Source organism: Sparassis crispa (genome assembly GCF_003851025.1).
Source record: "Sparassis crispa DNA, contig_000001F, whole genome shotgun sequence".
Lineage (NCBI taxonomy): Eukaryota > Fungi > Basidiomycota > Agaricomycetes > Polyporales > Sparassidaceae > Sparassis > Sparassis crispa.
In genome coordinates, this window is record NW_020939748.1 from 269,664 (window position 1) to 288,945 (window position 19,282).

Genomic DNA, 19,282 nt, shown 5'->3' on the forward strand with positions numbered 1-19,282 from the left:
ACAGATAATTGTGATTCACGATGCAGGTCTTGCGAATGCTGAAGGACGCAAGCTGTGATGCACCAAGGAATTCCGTCTACCATACCATCGTGGGGCAGTTGTCGAAAAGTAGGACCTGGATCATGTTGCACGTATTTCGGTGGGGACCTCACTGTCGAGTGAGAAACCATCGCGATCGATGGGTGGAAGGAGCGCACGTCCCTAGAGGGACGCTTGCTGGAACTCTCAGAGAAAACGGGGTGTAGTTAGCTGTCTGTAGTAAAGTAGTGTGTTATTTCGGACAGATGGAAGAGTATCAGGATAGATTGGTTTGCTCACCTTTCTTGAAGCAATTTTGACGAAGGACTTGTCCGAGTCAATAGGAATTGTTGAAGGCAACGCAAGGACCACGTGGGACTTCCATGTAGGGACATCCCATTGTACATTCGCACTCTGCTCAAACTCGGCACCTGGATCGCTCAAGTTCGTCAACCGCCTCTCCTGTATCGACGCATCTGTATGGCTACAGTCCGCTTTGCATGTTTGCTGCTACTCTGGTACTGAGATCATGGTTTACTGGCCGCTATCACCCTCATATCGCGGTATATCGAGCAAGTATCATCCGGCCGCGTCATCTCTCTCTCAATGTAGCGACACTTACACGGGCCCGCCTGAATATTGTACGGTCGAGCACGCTATTGAAGCTTCACCTGCAGACTCAATTTCTTGCGAGTCTGTGCATCTGTGGGAAGCACGAGCATTTCAAGTATACCCGTACAAATTCTCAACCAAACTCTGCGCGTTGTCTTCAACCTGCCCGCCACCTCATGTTTCGCTCATGGATGAAGACATTCCGGGCTTCGAACGCCGCGCTATGGTGAGTCTGCGTGGTGCATCGGGTCCACTTAGCTCCACGAGGCAATATTTTATTCCCCGAGTGCCCTGACCGCCGTCGCAACGAGCGCGTCACCGATGCGCTAGCATCACATTCCCGCGCTCCTTTCGTGAATCTTGACAAATCGTGACACCGTGGAATTAACATTGCACACGCAGATAATGTCGCGCGACTCAATAGTCTCCATTATTAACACGGTATCCTTTGAGTGTGAGCTGCAGGTACAGTATCATTTACTCTTTGTCCTTTTGATACTCACTGCAGATCTGCAGCTGAAGCACACCCTGAGGTCTTGTCAGCTCTTCTTCAGACTAGCGTGAGCCTTCGTGCGGGCGCAATATCGTGAGTTGCGTTTCATCCCATCCCCTTACTCAGTTTGATGGACTTTTCAGAATTCTGTTCGGAATCCGGCAGGAAGGATCTTTTTGGAGGCCGCCCGCAACGACTCAAATCTGGACAATTCCGTGTGAGTAGACGCCATCCACTGCCCCTTCGTCTTCCTCCGCCATGTTCGATTAATCGTCTGACTCCTGCACTTCAGAACTCAGCTGCGATGCCTCCTCGAACGCGGTCTGCACCGGATGCGAGTGAACCGCGGCAGACGCGGTCGCACACGAAGGGAGTTCAGAAAGTTTCGACTGCCTCAGAATCGCGTCCTCGCAACTCCGCGAAGAAGAAGAAAGATGTCTCTCCACCAAAAGATGAAGGTCACCCAGCCACAGATGGATCAAAGCAAAAGGTGGAGTGCCGCAACCATCATCTAATGCTACTGAACGATCTGACCGCTATAGCAGAGCTCTCGTACGAGCAAAACTACTGACGTGGCCGATGAAGAAGCTGCGGAGTCGGTTGCGCAACGTCAAGGGGTATGTCCACTCCCTCCATATTTGTTTTTCGACGTGTGTTACTTACTGTTATCCGACTTCAGAAGGCGAAGCTACCGGCGAAGAGGGACACTAAGGCCGGGAGGACATCCCCTTCCGACTCCGACGGTGGTGATGGCAAGTCTGTGGCACCAGCGAGCGAGGATGACGGCATCGATGCACCCAGCAACAATGACAAGGACACGAATCTCAACTCAGCAGAGCCAGATGCTCACGCGGCCGCCAACCTGCACAGATCGGTTGATGAGGCTGATGCGTACAACGAGGACGAGAGCAGTGAAGAGCCAGCCGGCGATGATGGACTTCATGAGGAACATGGAAGGACAGATGTAGACAGAGGTGGAGACCGAAGAGTGCCCAACACTGAAGACTCGGAGGACGGCGCCATTTACAGTGACACTCAAACCATCGATGAACCCATGCCCGGGAATCGCGACCGCAAGTTGGTGCTACGCAAGCCGACAAGAGCGGTAAGTTTATTTTCTCATTTCACTTGTCGTCTGCAATTTGACCATCCGCACACAGAACCAGCCATATGTTATGCTCCCTAAGCTACGTGACATAAGACGCGAGCAGGACACGACCCATGATGCCATCAGGAAGCAGCAGCCTCAAGGACAAATTCCAGACGATAGTATGTCTGATGGTGGCTCGGACGGGGGCTTTGCACTGTCATCAGAAGGCGGTATTGACTCCGTGCACAGTGGTGCTGATGGACAGAATGTTGCTACAAGCCGAGGTCAAGAAGGTGAGATTATCCCGTGTGCGTGCATGAGCTCATCACTGATTTAAATGTAGATTATGATATGTCGGAGTACTCGGGTAGCGACTACAGTGAGACGAAGAAGGTCGAGCTGATGAGACGCGAGAACCGTCTGCGACGTCGTCAAGAAGATGTTAATACTGAGCAAGATGATGACTTACTCGACGAGGAGATGGTGGATGACGTTGTCACCGAACTTGAAGTCCATGGACCGCACGCACGCACCCTTGAAAAGCGGAATGATCTTCGCACGCACAGCCGGACCGTTCGTGGCAAGGGGAAGCAGCGCGTTGTGCAGCTTGATGAGGCTGAAGAGATTGCTGAACGAGAGGCCGTGGCTGGTGGTGCCAATTGGCAGAAGAGTACGGGTCCGTTCTCGAAGCAAGCAAGGGCTGCCGCGGTCACCTTTGGAGAGGTCGTAATGCGTGAGGCTGAGAACCTTGCACGGAAGCACGGCAAATCCACCCGGGACGTCCTGATCCTCGCTGGATTGTCGTTCAAGCCCTCGCGCGCTGCGAATCCTGCTAACAAGTATAGGCAGTGGTATTCTTACCACCATCCGAAGGCGGACAATGGTGAGTGTCCTCACTGTTGTCGTCATTACGCATGCGGCTGACTTGCATGCCTCAACAGTCACCACTGCAGACTACCTGAAGGAGGTTAATACTACTTACAAGAAGATGTTTGAAGGTGTCGACGGTCGAAATGACGAGCAACGTGCGCTCGTCATAAAGCCGATTCTCGATTTCTGTGACTCGATCGAGAAGGATCCCAGCCTGGCGAAGCACTCTATGCAGTCCATCACTGCTCGGATGTTGAGTGCGAAGGACCAGTTTACCGCGTTGGTATGTGCACACAGTGCCTTCCCCACTTGACTACATGGCTGATTCATGTGTGTAGGCCGCTTCGTATCGCAATCTGGCTGACATGGAAGTCGTGGGGGCCATCTTATACATGGGAACTGATGCTGGCGGACGGCAGACATCCGCGATTTTTGGTGGGTCTTCCGCAGTGAAGCGGTTGATCGAAGATAATCAAGTGGATGTACGGAAGATGGTGGACGATCTTACCACCGCCATCAAGTGAGTTTTCATTCCATCGTCTTTCCAATATATTCTTAACTGAACGTTCTGTCAGGGCTGTCAATCTCAACGAGGGAGGTTTCTCGCTGCCGTCGTCATTCGGTCGGGTCGACGTCAATGCTCAGGGAAATGAAGCACCGCGTGATCGTTTCCGTCGAGTGTTCACGGCCATGATGCAGCAGAACTTGCATACGTTGTCATTTCCCCTTCAATCTTACTGTACTCATCATAGTTATACAGAGAAATTTGAGGAGGCCGCCACGAAATGCGTTCGCTGGAAAGACTGGATGAAGACGGCATCGACATACAAGCTCTGCATCGTGGACTGGCCGCCCGCTATTCTCGCCCCGGGCCCCGACTTCGAGTTCAGGAGCTTGAATGCCGCCGAGTTGAAGGTCCTCACCGATGGCTTCATTGAGGCGCGCCAGAAAGGGAGAACAAATATCCCAATACCGCGCATAATACGATGGGATCAAGGTAATTATTTCATGTTTACTCTATACTCCTTGAGACTAATATGAATTTCGTAAGCTGACATCGACCTACCGGATGACGATCCGTGCAAGGGTCTCGTCACCTTGGTGAAGGACACCAAGGGTAATAGGCTAAGAGTCCTCCGTGACGTTGCCGGTTGGGCCAGGATTGTCGCGCGTGCTGCTCCGAAGGGTAGGTGTCGCCATGTCAGCCCTGTGGCTCTACCTTCGTCATCTGAGTCTGAGGAGCTGCCAACCCCTAATGTCCGGCCGGTGCGAGGATTGCCACCTAGAGCTAGAAGTGTGGTTCCTGCCAGGACCATCAATACTGACATTGCACCGCCGCGCAAATGCCGTCGTGAAGCTTCATCCGACGGGTCGGACATTGAGGAGATCTCGCCGACATGCAAGACACTCGGACATAAGCCCCAAAGTATTCAAGGCTACGAGGGTCCAGGTCAGGCCAGTCGTCCTCCTTCACGCAATCATCATCCTCGCTATAACGAGCCATCAACTCGTGGCCGTGACGCTTAACGCGTATCTCGTCATTCGAGAGACCACGATGGCGGCGCAGCTCACAGCAACAATCTGCATATTATGGCCGGAGCTCGGATGGGTGAGGCTTCCGATTATCTCGCACCACCTGGCCAAGTGTTCCCGTTGCCACAAGATGAACGATTCGGTGGCGGCGCCCAATATCCTCACCAGGTACCCCCTCACAACTCTCTGGTCGGACCCGCTCGCCCTCGAATTCCATCGGCGGCCTCGTCGCACAATGATCATGTGCCTTATTCATATGCAGATCAATATTCCTCGCGCCTGCCCCAACAACACCTGCGATCCGTACAAGGTCTTCCGCCTTCGCCGCATTGGCCTCGGGCTCCTACGTCACAGCTGCATGCATCTCATCGTTCGCAAGACTTCGATGCAGCGGGGAACGGCCAGTGTCGTCGCGATGACCAGTCCACGTGTGCGTCTGGCTCCAGGCCATCTGCGGGTACCTCAGGTGCACTTCACAGTGCTCAGGCGGACACGTCGCGTGCCCACCGTGTAGCCACTTCTTTGCGCGAATCTGAGCCTGGGCCATCTCGCAGGGTGGAAGTTGCTCACCCTCGTCAACGCGTGGTATCTCCCATCTATGACAAGGGTGGTTATGATGACTATGGCGACTTATTTGACGGTGATGATAAAGGTAATGACCGGTACCATGAATGCTAGAGTAGCGATAAAAGGAGCTACCAGATGTACTTATATATCTCAATGTGTTTCGGTTTGATTTTGACTTAAAATATACCACTGTATTGTGGGATGTGTGTGAAATGTGTGGGGAGATCCGGCTATCTTTCTATCTCCCTGGCATTGCCCTTTGGGACATCCGTAGGCCCATACGGGAGAGATGTAACTCCCCAGAGTGACCTGTTGGGAGATACGTGAAGACTGACATTGCCCTTTGGGACATCTGTAGGCCTGAACAGGAGAGATGTACCTCCCTAGAATCACCTGTTGGGAGATCCACATATGTTGCCATGGCCCTTTGGGAAATCTGTAGGCCCATACGGGAGAGATGTAACTCCCCAGAGTGACCTGTTAGGAGATCCATGAAGACTGGCATTGCCCTTTGGGACATCTGTAGGCCCATACGGGAGAGATGTAACTCCCCAGAGTGACCTGTTGGGAGATACGTGAAGACTGACATTGCCCTTTGGGACATCTATAGGCCTATACAGGAGAGATGTACCTCCCTAGAATCACCTGTTGGGAGATCCACATATGTTGCCATGGCCCTTTGGGAAATCTGTAGGCCCATACAGGAGAGATGTAACTCCCCAGAGTGACCTGTCGGGAGATCCATGAAGACTGGCATTGCCCTTTGGGACATCTGTAGGCCCATACGGGAGAGATGTAACTCCCCAGAGTGACCTGTCAGGAGATCCATGTATAGTGCCATGGCCCTCTGGGACATCCATAGGCCCATACAGGAGAGATGTAGCTCCTTGGAGTAACCTGTCAGGAGATCCATGTATGACTGTGGACAGCCCAGCTGGTGCACAGAACCTGCTTGATAGGTGTACAGACAGCACCAGAATGGCAGTCCTATTCACCAGCGGCAGCATCAGGACAAAATGAATTATGACGGAGATTTACTCGGAGATGATGATAATGCACGTAGCATTGCGACAGTTGTCCCGCATAAACTGGAATGAGTTGATGAAGAGGATGAAGAACAGCTAGCCACTGAGCAAGAGGAAGAAGACTGAAGGTGGAGAAGGGAGGAGTTAGGGCGCCCAAGAATGCCTGAGCCAACTGGGATGGGCATGAGTGACAATGATGAGGACCATGATTCGCATCCCATCCATCTTCAAGGTGGCAACTCAGACCTGTCTCACCTTCATGCTCATCTGCACTCGCCATTGTCTCCACCTGTCCCCCATGTTCCTGCTTCTTCCTCAGAGGATGTCACTGAACGCCTCAACACACTGTCAAAGCAGCTCGAGTCTGTGCTCGAACTGTCTCACTCATTGGAGATGTAGCATACAAATGCTCAGTCGATGATCCTAAATCTTGAAGCAAAGGTGTCTGCACTTGAGATATTGGTGCTTGCTACCCACATACAGGTGGATGTACAGGAAGAGAAGACACAGCAGTTGGTGGAAGCTGCTGAGGCTGCCGCACTGGAATGACCTACAACTTTGGCACAATTAAGAGAGGAGTGTGCACCCTTTGGACATGATATCATTGTGTCAGAGACTAATATTGATAGTTTGCAAAAGGTGCAGACTTAGTTCACTTTCTTGTTGAGATACTGCTCCGCAGTTTCTCACGTCCTCCTTACTTAGTTACTTTCTTGTTCAGATACTGCTCGGCAGTTTCTCACATCCTCCTTACCTAGTTCACTTTCTTGTTGAGGTGCTGCTCAGCAGTTTCTCATGTCCTCCTTACTTGTTATCACTAGTAAGAACATCCTATGTGTCAATGCAAGCCTTGCTTATAACTGAGACTAGTGATTTGAGTAGACCTGATGCTCACGCTTCAGCCAGCGTGCTGTTCTAGACTATAATTTCCTCCTTGCTCATACGATGTGATGGAGCAAGCACAAAAAGTGAGAAGTAACAGCTGACAGCAAGCAGCTATTTTCATTACAATAAAATTCAGATAACAGTGTTTACAGTATATGTAGAAAGCATCTACGATAGGTATACAGTCCCAGTGGCTGCCAATTTGGCAGAGAAATAATGAGCGGGAAATACATATTGACCCCTACCACCATGTGACAGGTGACAATGACCAAGGACCTCCATGGATTTCCCATGGCAATAGGACAACACAGGGTTAAACAGGATGACTATTGGATGTCCCTAGGTATTAGCCCTTCATGGCCTTCCCTTGGTCAGGTACTTCCCCTATAAGGCCATGGGACTTACATAGATACCATGGTCAGTCTGACACCTGAGAAGCTCTTAGCCATGACACAATATAGATTATGTTGAAGCTAAGAGCTAGGTCGGAAGGGTACCCTGAAGTGGACTTATTTAGACTTTTGGGTCTGACAACTCTTATTTAAGGCCATAAGCATTCAAATAAGTCAAATTTCAGACACTCAAAGAATATGCCTTAGGCCCTTTTTGTCCTTATGTCCTTAAATTAGGACTATAAGTCCATTTAAGTTATTTAAGTGTCCTTTTAAGGAAAAGTGAGGTTTTCCTGATGATGGTGGTCGCACCCTCTTGTTTTGCGAATCTCATGTGCTTTATCATTTGACCTTCCCCTTCAAGACTCCTACCTTTATGCTGGACCAGAGATGCTGTTAGAGTGTTCCATATGATTCAGGCCAAGTAGCATATGTTTTATTTTGATTTTCCTCTACTTTACCATTCTTCTCTGTCACTAACATACAACATTCACCTCTCCACTCACTTTACCTATTTTTCCATTGGTCCTAAACCATTGTGACTCTCTCTGATGTCAGGATCCATTATTTGACATTTTGCGACTTTCACATTTTCTCTCCCTTTTTCCCCCTCTATAAATACCTGCTGTATCTATGTCGATTATCATCAAAGAACAGTAGAGAGGAGTTCCCCTTAGCTTCAGATCACCGAGAAACTGCGTTTACTGTAATAGCAACTTCGAACTGCGATATACCCCACTGTGACATAGTGAACATAGCGAGACTGTGATAGCGAGACTGCGATACCTCAAGACTGCATACTTTGACTGCGATAGCAAACTGCGACACTGCGATAGCGACATAGTGACATAGTGATATAGCATCTGCATTAGTCTTACTCCGACTTTTGCGTTAGACTGACTGTGACTTCATCAAGATGGCGAATACTGCATTTCCACATAGTGTTCTACCTCCACAGATAGTTCTCTTCACCTTTGCGACTTAGTTCACCTTCACCTACAAGTTTGGCAATCACATTGCAACTTTAGCTTCCCATCTCCGACTTTTGCGACTTAGTCATAGATTGTTGTTCGACTTCGCATTTGCATTGCGAGCCCTCATTCTTTTACAGGTTGCATCTCCCTTTGGCTTAGGTCGAGGTTTTGGAACCTACTTGCATCATTTTACAGTTGCGATGCCCTTCCCTCTCACACAGATCACCCTTCTTGTTTGTTTTAGTTGGGTTTAGGTATTTGTGTTGGGTGTGCACTCATCAACATTCACTCTGCTCGTGTGAAATCCACAGGCCGAAAGGTCATGATGCAGTGCAAGACACATTCTCTCGGGAACAGTGTGGACCAAGAGCAATCAAATGTGACATGATGTCACTGACACATTGCTGTCCCCACATGCTTCATGAAGATGTCCTAGCATGGTCACTGCACAGGTTCATTGTCTTTTGAGTCGTAGTATCGATTGGGGGGCTGAAACCCTTCTTTTAAACTATGTGTCTGAGAACCTAGTGTGACCACCACACAGGGACTCTGCTTACTACTCAAGTCCTCGAATTTATTACGACCACCCACCACTCCATGCCATGCCCCTATGCCTCACTACTGCAAATTATACTCCTTTAATCTTTTCATTACACACTGCATATTGTGCAAAACCTTCACTTCTCATGACCCACTAGATGATAAGGAATCTCAGACCAAAAACTCATGGCCACTTGTCCTCACTCTGAGATTGGGAGGTGATAGGGGGTAGATAGTAGATATGGCCTGGAGCAGAGCAGAAGGCCATGACTATTGGACATGAGATTGATGACTAGTGGCAGGATGCTCAAGCAAGACTATCAGACTCAGGAAACTGCAGTACCTTTCACAATGCAGCATGTGATAAGACAGCCAGTCTCAGAACATGCAGAATAACTCTGCATGCTGGCTACTACTCATACTGCAGAAGCCTTGTCACCAGAACAGCTGTCAATATTCTTCCTCACACACCTCACCCACTTTTGCATCTTTGTCAGTTATGAAAGATAATCTTTTCTATCAATAAGTAGCAAATTTTCATAAGAATTGCTACTTTTAAGTAGACTTATTTGTAGGTGCATAGATTAACTCAGGATAATCTTAATATAATCTTCCAGATAATCTGAGGATAATTTTCTGGATAATCTGAAGATTAGCAACAAAATACAATTTTAACTTTGACACCAGCCAGGATTGAACCCTGGACCTTAGGTTGATTTTATAGAATATAATTCTAATTGACACTTTAGACCACTTGACCATTAGGCCATACATCACAACTATCTTATATTAAATTAGACATCTTTTATTGAAAAAGACTTAGCCAAATTCTGTCTATTAGAAAAGAGTAAGTAAAAGACACTTGATTTTTATCATAGATAGACAAGACTTATAAACAAACATTACTCTGAGTCTTATCTTTTCTAATGCTTGCAGCCTTTATATAATGTAGTACAATATATAATTAATAAAATATATGTTTCTACAGTTACTTCAGCAAAACAGAACTTTGCTATACAATTAGAAGATAGCTATAAAGATCTTGTATATATAAGTGCTCAGTCTATAATATAATAAACTCTAGAGTATAAGCCTAAAATGAACAAATAAAATACTGTCTCTCAATAACTTGTTATATATTATAGATGACTATATTAAGATACTCTATAGTACTGCATGATAGTTTACAAAAACTGTAAGCTGTAGAACAAGACTATAATAAGATGCAGAGTACTGTTTGTCTATAAGTCTTGTTTATCTATTATAAAAGTCAAGTGTCTTTTACTTACTCTTTTTTAATAGACAGAATTTGGCTAAGTCTTTTTCAAGAAAAAGATGTCTAATTTAATATAAGATAGTTGTGATGTATGACCTAATGGTCAAGTGGTTTAAAGTGTCACTTGGAATTATATTCTATAAAATCAACCTAAGGTCCAGGGTTCAATCCTGGCTGGTGTCAAAGTTAAAATTGTATTTTGTTGCTAATCTTCAGATTATCCAGAAAATTATCCTCAGATTATCTGGAAGATTATATTAAGATTATCCTGAATTAACCTATGCACCTACAGATAAGTCTACTTAAAAGTAGCAATTCTCATGAAAATTTGCTACTTATTGATAGAAAAGATTATCTTTCATAACTGACATCACTGACTTTTGACTGCATTAGCCTGAGGGTGATAGGGGGTAAATATCATATTTACAAGCTCATTCCATGCACGTGCTCCACCAACTTGTTCATGTGATGTCTGCAAACTTTTACAGCCAGCATCTATCTTCTTCAGCCTCTTAGCTATCACCATGTTCAACTGAATCCCCCTTTATTATTGCCGGCATTGTTATAGCTCTTGTCCTTGCCTCTCTTACCATCCTCTTTCTGGTTATTATACCTCAACTGAAACATCTAGCTCCCTTCATCACTGCAGACATTAAACCCCAAGCAGTGGCAACTGCACCTGTCACTCAGGGTAGGATGAATTAGGAGGAGAAATTTAAGAGGCTGGAGTTGCTCCGATCAGACTTTCACTCTTCTGCTTGATACTCGCTGTTGCAGATCAAATCTCCAGACCATCAATCATACATATAGCAGGTGACTGGAGGGCAAGTTGCAGTGCTTGGGCAATTGTTTTGAGGGTTGAACTTCACCAGATTCTTCAGTCCTAGGTCATATGGTTCATGATGGGGGGCTCTGTTACAGTTGCAGGACTTACTAGTCTTTTTGTCCACTTCTCCTTCACTGTAGATCATTAATCACATGACCTGTCTCCTTTTTGAGACTTCTTCTCATGTATTTCCTCATATGGGGATAACTTTACCTTACTTGTCTACTACATCATCATTTGTCTTACTGCTATTCACAGAAGTTTAGTTCCCTTGAGTACTCAGTCATTCCAACATCCTCAACACCTAGAAGGTCCTTCCCTCTAGTTAGCCCAGCTATCTCACTGGTCGCCAGGCACCCCTCCATGTCATTCGCTGAGGATTTCTTCCACCCACACCTGCCCAAGGGTGTCTGTAGGCTTAACTGTTCACGAATGCGGACACCAACTGTTAGATCTGCTCATTCAGACACAACCAGTCCACTCTGACATTGGACTAGCAACTGCTAGATCTAATATAAAGAGTACTCTAAAGTGAATAGTAGGACATCTTATGTACCCCCTGACACTATAGAACAACCAGTAAATTCTCTGGCACTAGAAACATCCTTTATCTTCTGTCTAACTCAGCCACCACTTTTGTGATGAGCAGAATCTGTCTAAGTTCTTTCAGCAAAATTTACTATATATATTATGCATGAGTGTAAACTGTTAAGCTAATATGGTGTAGTGGTTGAAGTGTCTAAAGTTTCTTAGTTATGTAACTTTCTCCTGAGGTTGAGAGTTTAATCCTGGCTGAGTGCAAGTTGTTAAATTAATTTTGGCTTTGGATAATTCTTTGAATTATCTTCAGATTAGCTTAGGAGACTTCAAAGGGATAATCCTCATATTTGGATTATCCACATGACCTGCTTATTAAACCTGGATTTCAGCCTTTATTGTAACTTATAAGCACTAAAGATTATCCTTTACTGACAATAATGAACATCTGCATGTCATCATAATGATATGGCATGTGTCCTCCTCCCTTTGCGCCCTTTTGGATGGGTGAGGTGGATAGTGGGGCCTGCGAGGATGCAAGATGGCAGTGGGAGAATTAGAGAAACCAGACACTGTGCTCGAGTGAACAAGACACCTGCATGCCACATCATTATGGCATCCTCCTCCCTTCATACCCTTTTGAATGGGTGAGGTGGACGGTGAGGTCTGCAGGGACACAAGATGGTGGCAGGGGAATTGGGGCTCTCATGGCACAAATTTGAAGAGGAGAACACACTCATACTCTAGACGACAAAAACAAATATACTGTATCTTACAGTGTACTTATGGAGCCACAGGACGAGTCACCTGGAGCAGTTGAGCATGTGTAGGTGTGTAAAGGGAGGACATACTGGTACTGCAGGGCCCAGTTAATGAAGGGGAGCTACTCCTTAAAGTCATTCTCAACTTCGCTTGATGCCCTCTTGAAGGGCACTGAGATCGAACCACCCGAGGTTGCATCCACAAACATGTGGGTTAGTAATTCAGCAAGGCTCTTCCAGAATAGCAATGCACCTCCACAATGTATTAGGGCCTGTTCAGTAGATGAGTGATATCGATAACTCACTCAAATGTGCAATATTCAGCATATTCCGAAGGCTCTCTGAACATTCCCAGCTGTCACGTGCACTTTTTGGTTATTGTTCTCACGCATGATGACACCGACACCGATGACGCTGACAGCGGTGAGGATGTCTGGGCCCATGTACAAGGTTTTCTACACTCTCAGAATAGTGAGAATATGTCATGCTAGATAGTTCTGTAAATCTTTCTATGCTTAATGGCCAGAAATGGGGGTGCAGATCACTGCATCGGTAGTTGGTGTTACCCAATATGGCCCGCTGCCACGGCACTGAACAACGGGCACAATGTCGGGACATGGCGAGCTGCACACGCTGGATGGAGGATGGACTGCTTGTACCACTGGATCACACCAGATCACAGAGCCGCTGTTGCCAGAGCGATTCCGAGAATCGCGGACTCGAGTGAATTATCGATATCACTCGTCTACCGAACAGGCCCTTAGCAATGCAAAGCCCACATGAAAAATCAGCTTTACAACACTCATCTGTGTGGCACATCTATGAGGTGAGACAGAGGAAGCACATATCAAAGATATATGCAGTTAGTCAACCTACTTGGCACACCAGAACATATTTGAAGATGTGGAACTTGGAAGATAAGTGGAAGAGAAGATGTGGAGAATAAGACAAATCTGTGCTTGCTCTTGTTTGGTCAAACTATCCTTATCACATGCTGTTGGACTTCACAAATTCTGAGATCTGAGTCTTGGGAGACCATGCACTCATTTTATTATATATGTTGGCCTCAGGTCTCACCAGATATCCAGACTCTTGCTTGCATCCTCTGCCAGTCCTTCGTCCTTCAACTCGTGTTTTTGCCACACCTACATCAGGAAAACCCCACTTTTCCTTAAAAGGACACTTAAATAACTTAAATAGACTTATGGTCCTGATTTAAGGACATAAGGACAACAAGGGCCTAAGGCATATTCTCTAAGTGTCTGAAATTTGACTTCTTTGAATGCTTATGGCCTTAAATAAGGGTTGTCGGACCTGAAAGTCTAAATAAGTCCATAAGAGAAAGTTGAATTTTCCTGATGTTTTTTCTAATGGATTTGATGGAGACATGGCGTGGGGAACAGCAGTGCGATGGACTCGATTATCAGTGAAGGTTTGTCAGATTTCACTTACTAGTACTTGACAAAACCAAAATGCTAATGGAATTCCTTAGAGCTCTGAATCAAGTGGTGTGAGGTTCATGCTCGAGCCCATCACTGGATTGAAGAGCATCATCAGCTGCCAGAGGAGATATGCAGGGTTATCACCTTTCATGGTTGGATGGTGTGGTGGTGGCTGGACCGAGTCAATGTGATCCCTGCACAACCGCCAAAACATCTGAAAGGTGCCAATGCATATGCATTCCGTCAGGCGGAAATCCGGGAGTCAATGCAGAACTACTGCCAGTATATATGGTGCAGTGTGCCTGCCTGACTGAAAGCAGGAGGCAATGTTAGCACTGGTGTTAATTCCAGCAAGGCTGCCCTTTTACAATATTCTCCTGCAATTGATTTTGCAGCTGTGCTTGGACCTGCTGCTGTGTTGACATGTTCCACTGAGATGCCTTCTGTTCCCGTGCCTATGTCATCAGTAGGCTAATGTCACACTGCACTGTGTATACCTGCATGTTTCTTTCATTGTCATGCACCAAAAGTGATTGATACATGGACAGGCACTTTCTGTGCAATTTCAGCCTTACTTGTGTATATAAATGTACTCACCTCAAGATCATGTTCCCATAACAACAGATGTACACTCAGCGACAGTAACAACCTTAGTTACTATGACAATGATGCCTACAGAAATTATGCACAAGTCAGAGCACTGACAGCATAAATTCACTAGCAGAAGAACAGCCATATTTATAGTATTCAGAGTTCTTATGCAATTTTGCTTAGTAACTCAGATATTGCTTAGTCACCATACTGCCAGAAGATTCTGTAACATTCTGGAAGATTCTGAGCTATTGGCTTAGTAATATTCAGATTTAGCTTAGTAATATTGAAAGTTAGCTTAGTAATATTGAGAATTAGCTTAGTAATACATAAGATTTGATTAGTAATACGTATAATCATGCTTAGTGATCAATGTAGCAGCAGTATATAAGCTGGAGTTTTCACCTCTCACCCCTAAGGAACCAAGTCAGTCATTCAGACAATCCAGAAATTCAACACCTCATAAAACACACTAACTGACCACACACCCCAAAACTCCACTTCAGCTTACACTGCAGCATAGTCAAGCTTGTAATAGTCTTACTAAGACTTAGTTACATAGTAATAGATTCAGGCAAAGCCTAGAATTTGACTGTACACTTTTGTGTGAAGTAACTTGAGCAATCCTTTAGTGACAAGGAAACTAGAGCAAGATTTAATATTCAGACAAGGTAAGAGAAATACTATCAGGTTTTACTAACAACCTCTTGAAGAATAGATTCGACTATAATCTGAACAAGCAATTGAAGCTAGTATAAGAAAACTAGCATAAGCAAGTACACTGTAAGGTAGAATATTAGTTGTAGTACAGTTATTCTTGAATGAACTCAACTGAGCCTCTGGCCGAGGAACGACAACTACCGCTACACCCAGTATAATTTGGAGCACCAATACATCAGCACACTCCTCTCTACAACTAGTTTTATTTAGTTGTTTAGTATTTATAGCTAACAAGTGATTGTTCCTGCCCCAAGTAACACACGACATTGTGTGGCTGGATATATGTCTTTTGTTTCATCCTTTGTAGACAGATTGTTGCGCTTGTATATCAATGTTGTGAGGAGAGTATTTTTTTAATAATTATCAATTTTCATATCAAAGTAACATTCTCTATAAGGAAAACAATTAGAAAGATGTAAAGGACAGCACAGGGCAGCACAGGAAGCAGGATTTTCGTGCACTCAAAGGGAATCATGGAGATCTACAAAATCCAAGACAATCCAAATCTGCCGGAATGACGGGCAAAGCCAGTGCGATCAGCTACCTACAAAGGAGATCCAGGAGGAAGCCAATGAGTATAGAGTACAGAAAGTGAGCCCAGTGCAAGAATGGCTGGTAAGGACTGCAGAATAATGTATCAGAGCTTATGGTAGACACCACTGTCCATGTATCAGTCCTTGGTTCTAACCTTCATACTTGATATATCAGTATGCCAGGGACAGGTGTGTGCAAGACTTGTCCTGGTGAGATGTCAGAGCTGTGTAAATTAATTAACTCATCATTCCTATTGCCGATAAACATGGTCAGCAGTTGGTTATACCAAATAAGCACTACACGCACCGTGTCCACAAGCAGAAGGCTGTCATCATGAAGGCCTTCATACACAACTGCTTTGTCTTGGACTTGAGCTCATGTGCAGCATCAAGTCGATCTGACCGATCCATCAATACCTTGAGGTCCATCGGCAACATGGGTACATCAGCAAAACTTAACTTTTTCTTCAGGAGCTATTTAGACTTTTTGGTCTGACAACTCTTATTTAAGGTAATAAGTGATCAAATAAGTGTCAATAAGTCCAATTTCAGACACTCATATAATATGCATTAGGCCCCTTTTTGTCCTTATATCCTTAAATAAGGACTATAAGTGCATCTAAGTCAGTTAAGTGTGCTCTTAAGTAAAAGCTGGGTTTTGCTGATATAGGGCTTATGCTGATGTTCCCATCTTTCCATCACATTTGTGCAGGGAGTCATAGTAAGCTTTGAGCTCCATCTGGAATACCGGGATGTCTTCTCATTTGTTGGTGTGGGCATTGTACCGCCAGTAGTCACCTTGGCAGTTGTGTATCCTTTCATGGAGAAGGTGAATATTTTGGATAGAAATTGAAATGAGGACACACAGCTTAAAGTACTCCTTGAATGTTGAATGCAATCCTTCGGTGGTCGCATATCCATGTTTTTCGTGGTCACATTTGTATGCCATTAGCAGGCACAGCACCATCAGCATGTGCTCACTGATCTTGTCAAAAGCTCCCGCAAACATAGAATGTTCCTCCGGGATGCTGCATTCACCACTCTGCTCACCTTCGGTGCTCGAGGGCCTGCTGTCCACTTCCTTCTGCCCCTCGTTGACCCACTGCACCAGCCATGCCTTCCCACTTTTAACATAGTTCACGTAGACCTTTCGAGTGTTCTTGGACTTGTACCACTGCTCTGTGGTGAGGTCGCTATGCTGGAGCAATTCAGATGTCATTGGTTGAGCAGGTGCCATGGATTCAGTTAACAAGGCCTCCACCCTATTGACTCTGCACTTTCTAGGGCTCATGCTAGTCACCTTCTCTCTTGAAGAGGTTGTGCATGTTGTGTGGGGCATGAGCTTGGTGGGAGGCTGCCTGATGTGCAGCATGGAGGAGCAAACCAGCAAGTGCAAGACTGCTCACCCTGCACTTCACAGACAAGTGGTCCCCGAGTGTCAAAAGGATACAGTCAGCGAGGCGGACAGGACAAATCCAGGTTTGACAGTTACTGTGTCAGGGAATGGTCAAAATTGACAGTCAGCGCACCATGATGAAGTGCACAGATTTGACATTTGACACGTCACAGAACAAGGTGCGAGATATTTACCGTTGATGTGTAGAGCACGTGAGGCGCTGAAAATTGATGGTTGAGGCATCACATAGGTAAAATGCCCAGAATTAACAGTTCATGTGAGAGGTCAACAGTATACTGTGCCATTACAACCAATCCGGCCAGGGGTGTGACAATGGACAGCCTTATAACGATCAGGCCACCTGGCCAGAACAGTCATGACAGTGGACGGTGGACACATTGTGGCCAGCCGACCAAGCCAGCCGCTGGGGAGGGAAAACTGACGGGGTGACCGGCCAGCCGGCAAAGTCACGGTCTGAGTACCCAATCCGGCCACTGCACCCGTGACATAAGACATGTCTAGGATTCCGGCCAGGCCAACCCCGTTCAGACGCGTGACTGGCCGGATTGGTCATAATAGCACAGTATGTATTTCAGAACGAAGTGTATAAATTTGACGGTCAGCGTGCGGTGAATGGGTTAAATTTGACAGTTGGGGGAAAATGTAAATTAGGGTCAACTATGACATCAGGAAAATCCCAATTTGCTTTGCCACTTTTTACCACTTCCGGCTTGATTGCTGCTTTTGGAGCTTGTACAAGTCAAATAAGCTGATCTCAGTACTTATCGGGCTTGTTTCCTTGGATAAGTCCAAAAAGGGAACAAAGCGAGCCAAAGTAAAAATGGGATTTTCCTGATGCTACATAGAATTCCTGGCGTACCGTACCAAATGCACCAGACAGACGCGAATTTTCTGATGCTACTGTCTGCTGATGTACGCTATCACTCTAAGAGCTCCTGCTGCGACGACCAAGTATAATCATCTTTGAACTTCCCGTATGGATCTGGAACCGTCTCCCACACGGCGTTTATCCCATGTCGCTGCAGCCACGCTCCAATTTCCTTGTCGCCGTCATCTGGCACCAATGGCCTGCAGTCCCTGAGATACGCCATACGCTGGGAGTCGTTGTTCGATTTATAGATTAACGTCCCGCAAACAGCCTGTCCCGTGCTGTCAGGGAGCCTGTGGCGTAATGCGACAGGCACTGCTTCCACAGCTGTGTATCCTTTAGATCGGAACCAGCGGTTCAGAATATAGGCATGGCCGTCGGGGTTGTCAAAACCACGCTTAGCACCGAAGGTGGCCATCTGGTCGTTGGTCAAGAAGTAGCCGGCAATGACAAAGACCATGATGCTATACGATATGGCCGTTTAGTATGAGCGCTAGCAGTGAGTTTCGTGCACCCACCAACGAGGGATAGGTGAACGTCAGGCTTTTACGGCCAAGGCAATTGGTTGAATAGGCTAGATGGAGAGCAATCGGACCGATGTCGTTCAGTAAGAGCAATGATCGTACATACCTGAGTCCTGAGGCTTAAGCTGGATACACAAGTACAGTTCGCGGTCGAGACTGGGACGTCTCAAGGCCAGCGCCGATGTTTATATACCGAGAAGCAGGGCGACGCTACACCTTGGCCACACCTCTGAAAGAGTCACGCCGAGCGCTTGTCATAACGGCGCAGTGGCGGTGAGCGCCGAAGGGTTCCTAAATGGCACTTCTCCGTCTCCTTTACTTCCACGCATTTCTTCTGGGACGGAACTTCACTGGTAGCTCAGGGGCTGTGATGTAGGGCGGCTGATCAATCGATCATGAGCGGAGCCCGGATACAGCGTGTCTCCCCTTCTGTCCTAGTCCAGGCCTGACATCAAACGGTTACACAAGTGTACAACTTGTTACGGCGAGGCACGGAGGAAGTTCCGCGCGGACCCACAAGATGATAATACAACGATTGCTCGCGATTGCATGTGGCCGACTGCGGACTATTCACAATTTAGACTGCCGCAACGCAGACCAATATCTGCTGTAAGAACCGTCTCCACGAGAACCCGCCCTCTCTGACTCCTACGATTTTCGTCTAGGTAGTGATTGTTTCCGGCACCTTCAACTCATTATCTCCACCCACACTCGGTACCATGAGCGATCCGATTTTGTTCAAGTTTCCTGGGTAATTCTACACAGATCGCCTGAGGTCGGGTGACTTG

The 19,282-nt window shown here is 46.4% G+C and overlaps 2 protein-coding genes across 2 annotated transcripts; one reads left to right on the top strand and one right to left on the bottom strand.

The window, feature by feature from the left end:
* Positions 1-1,427: 1,427 nt before the first annotated feature.
* On the top strand, positions 1,428-5,294 carry SCP_0200870 (hypothetical protein; the record flags this gene model as incomplete). The annotated part of the gene is made up of 10 exons (XM_027754002.1): positions 1,428-1,613; positions 1,669-1,740; positions 1,803-2,228; positions 2,284-2,506; positions 2,557-3,096; positions 3,155-3,366; positions 3,422-3,603; positions 3,659-4,080; positions 4,135-4,533; positions 4,651-5,294. The coding sequence occupies 10 exons, from the start codon at positions 1,428-1,430 to the stop codon at positions 5,292-5,294; spliced, it is 3,306 nt and encodes a 1,101-aa protein (XP_027609803.1).
* Positions 5,295-18,022: 12,728 nt separating this feature from the next.
* On the bottom strand, positions 18,023-18,430 carry SCP_0200880 (hypothetical protein; the record flags this gene model as incomplete). Its single annotated transcript, XM_027754003.1, has 1 exon — positions 18,023-18,430. One exon carries the CDS (start codon positions 18,428-18,430, stop codon positions 18,023-18,025), a length of 408 nt encoding a protein of 135 aa, XP_027609804.1.
* Between the last annotated feature and the right edge of the window lie 852 nt (positions 18,431-19,282).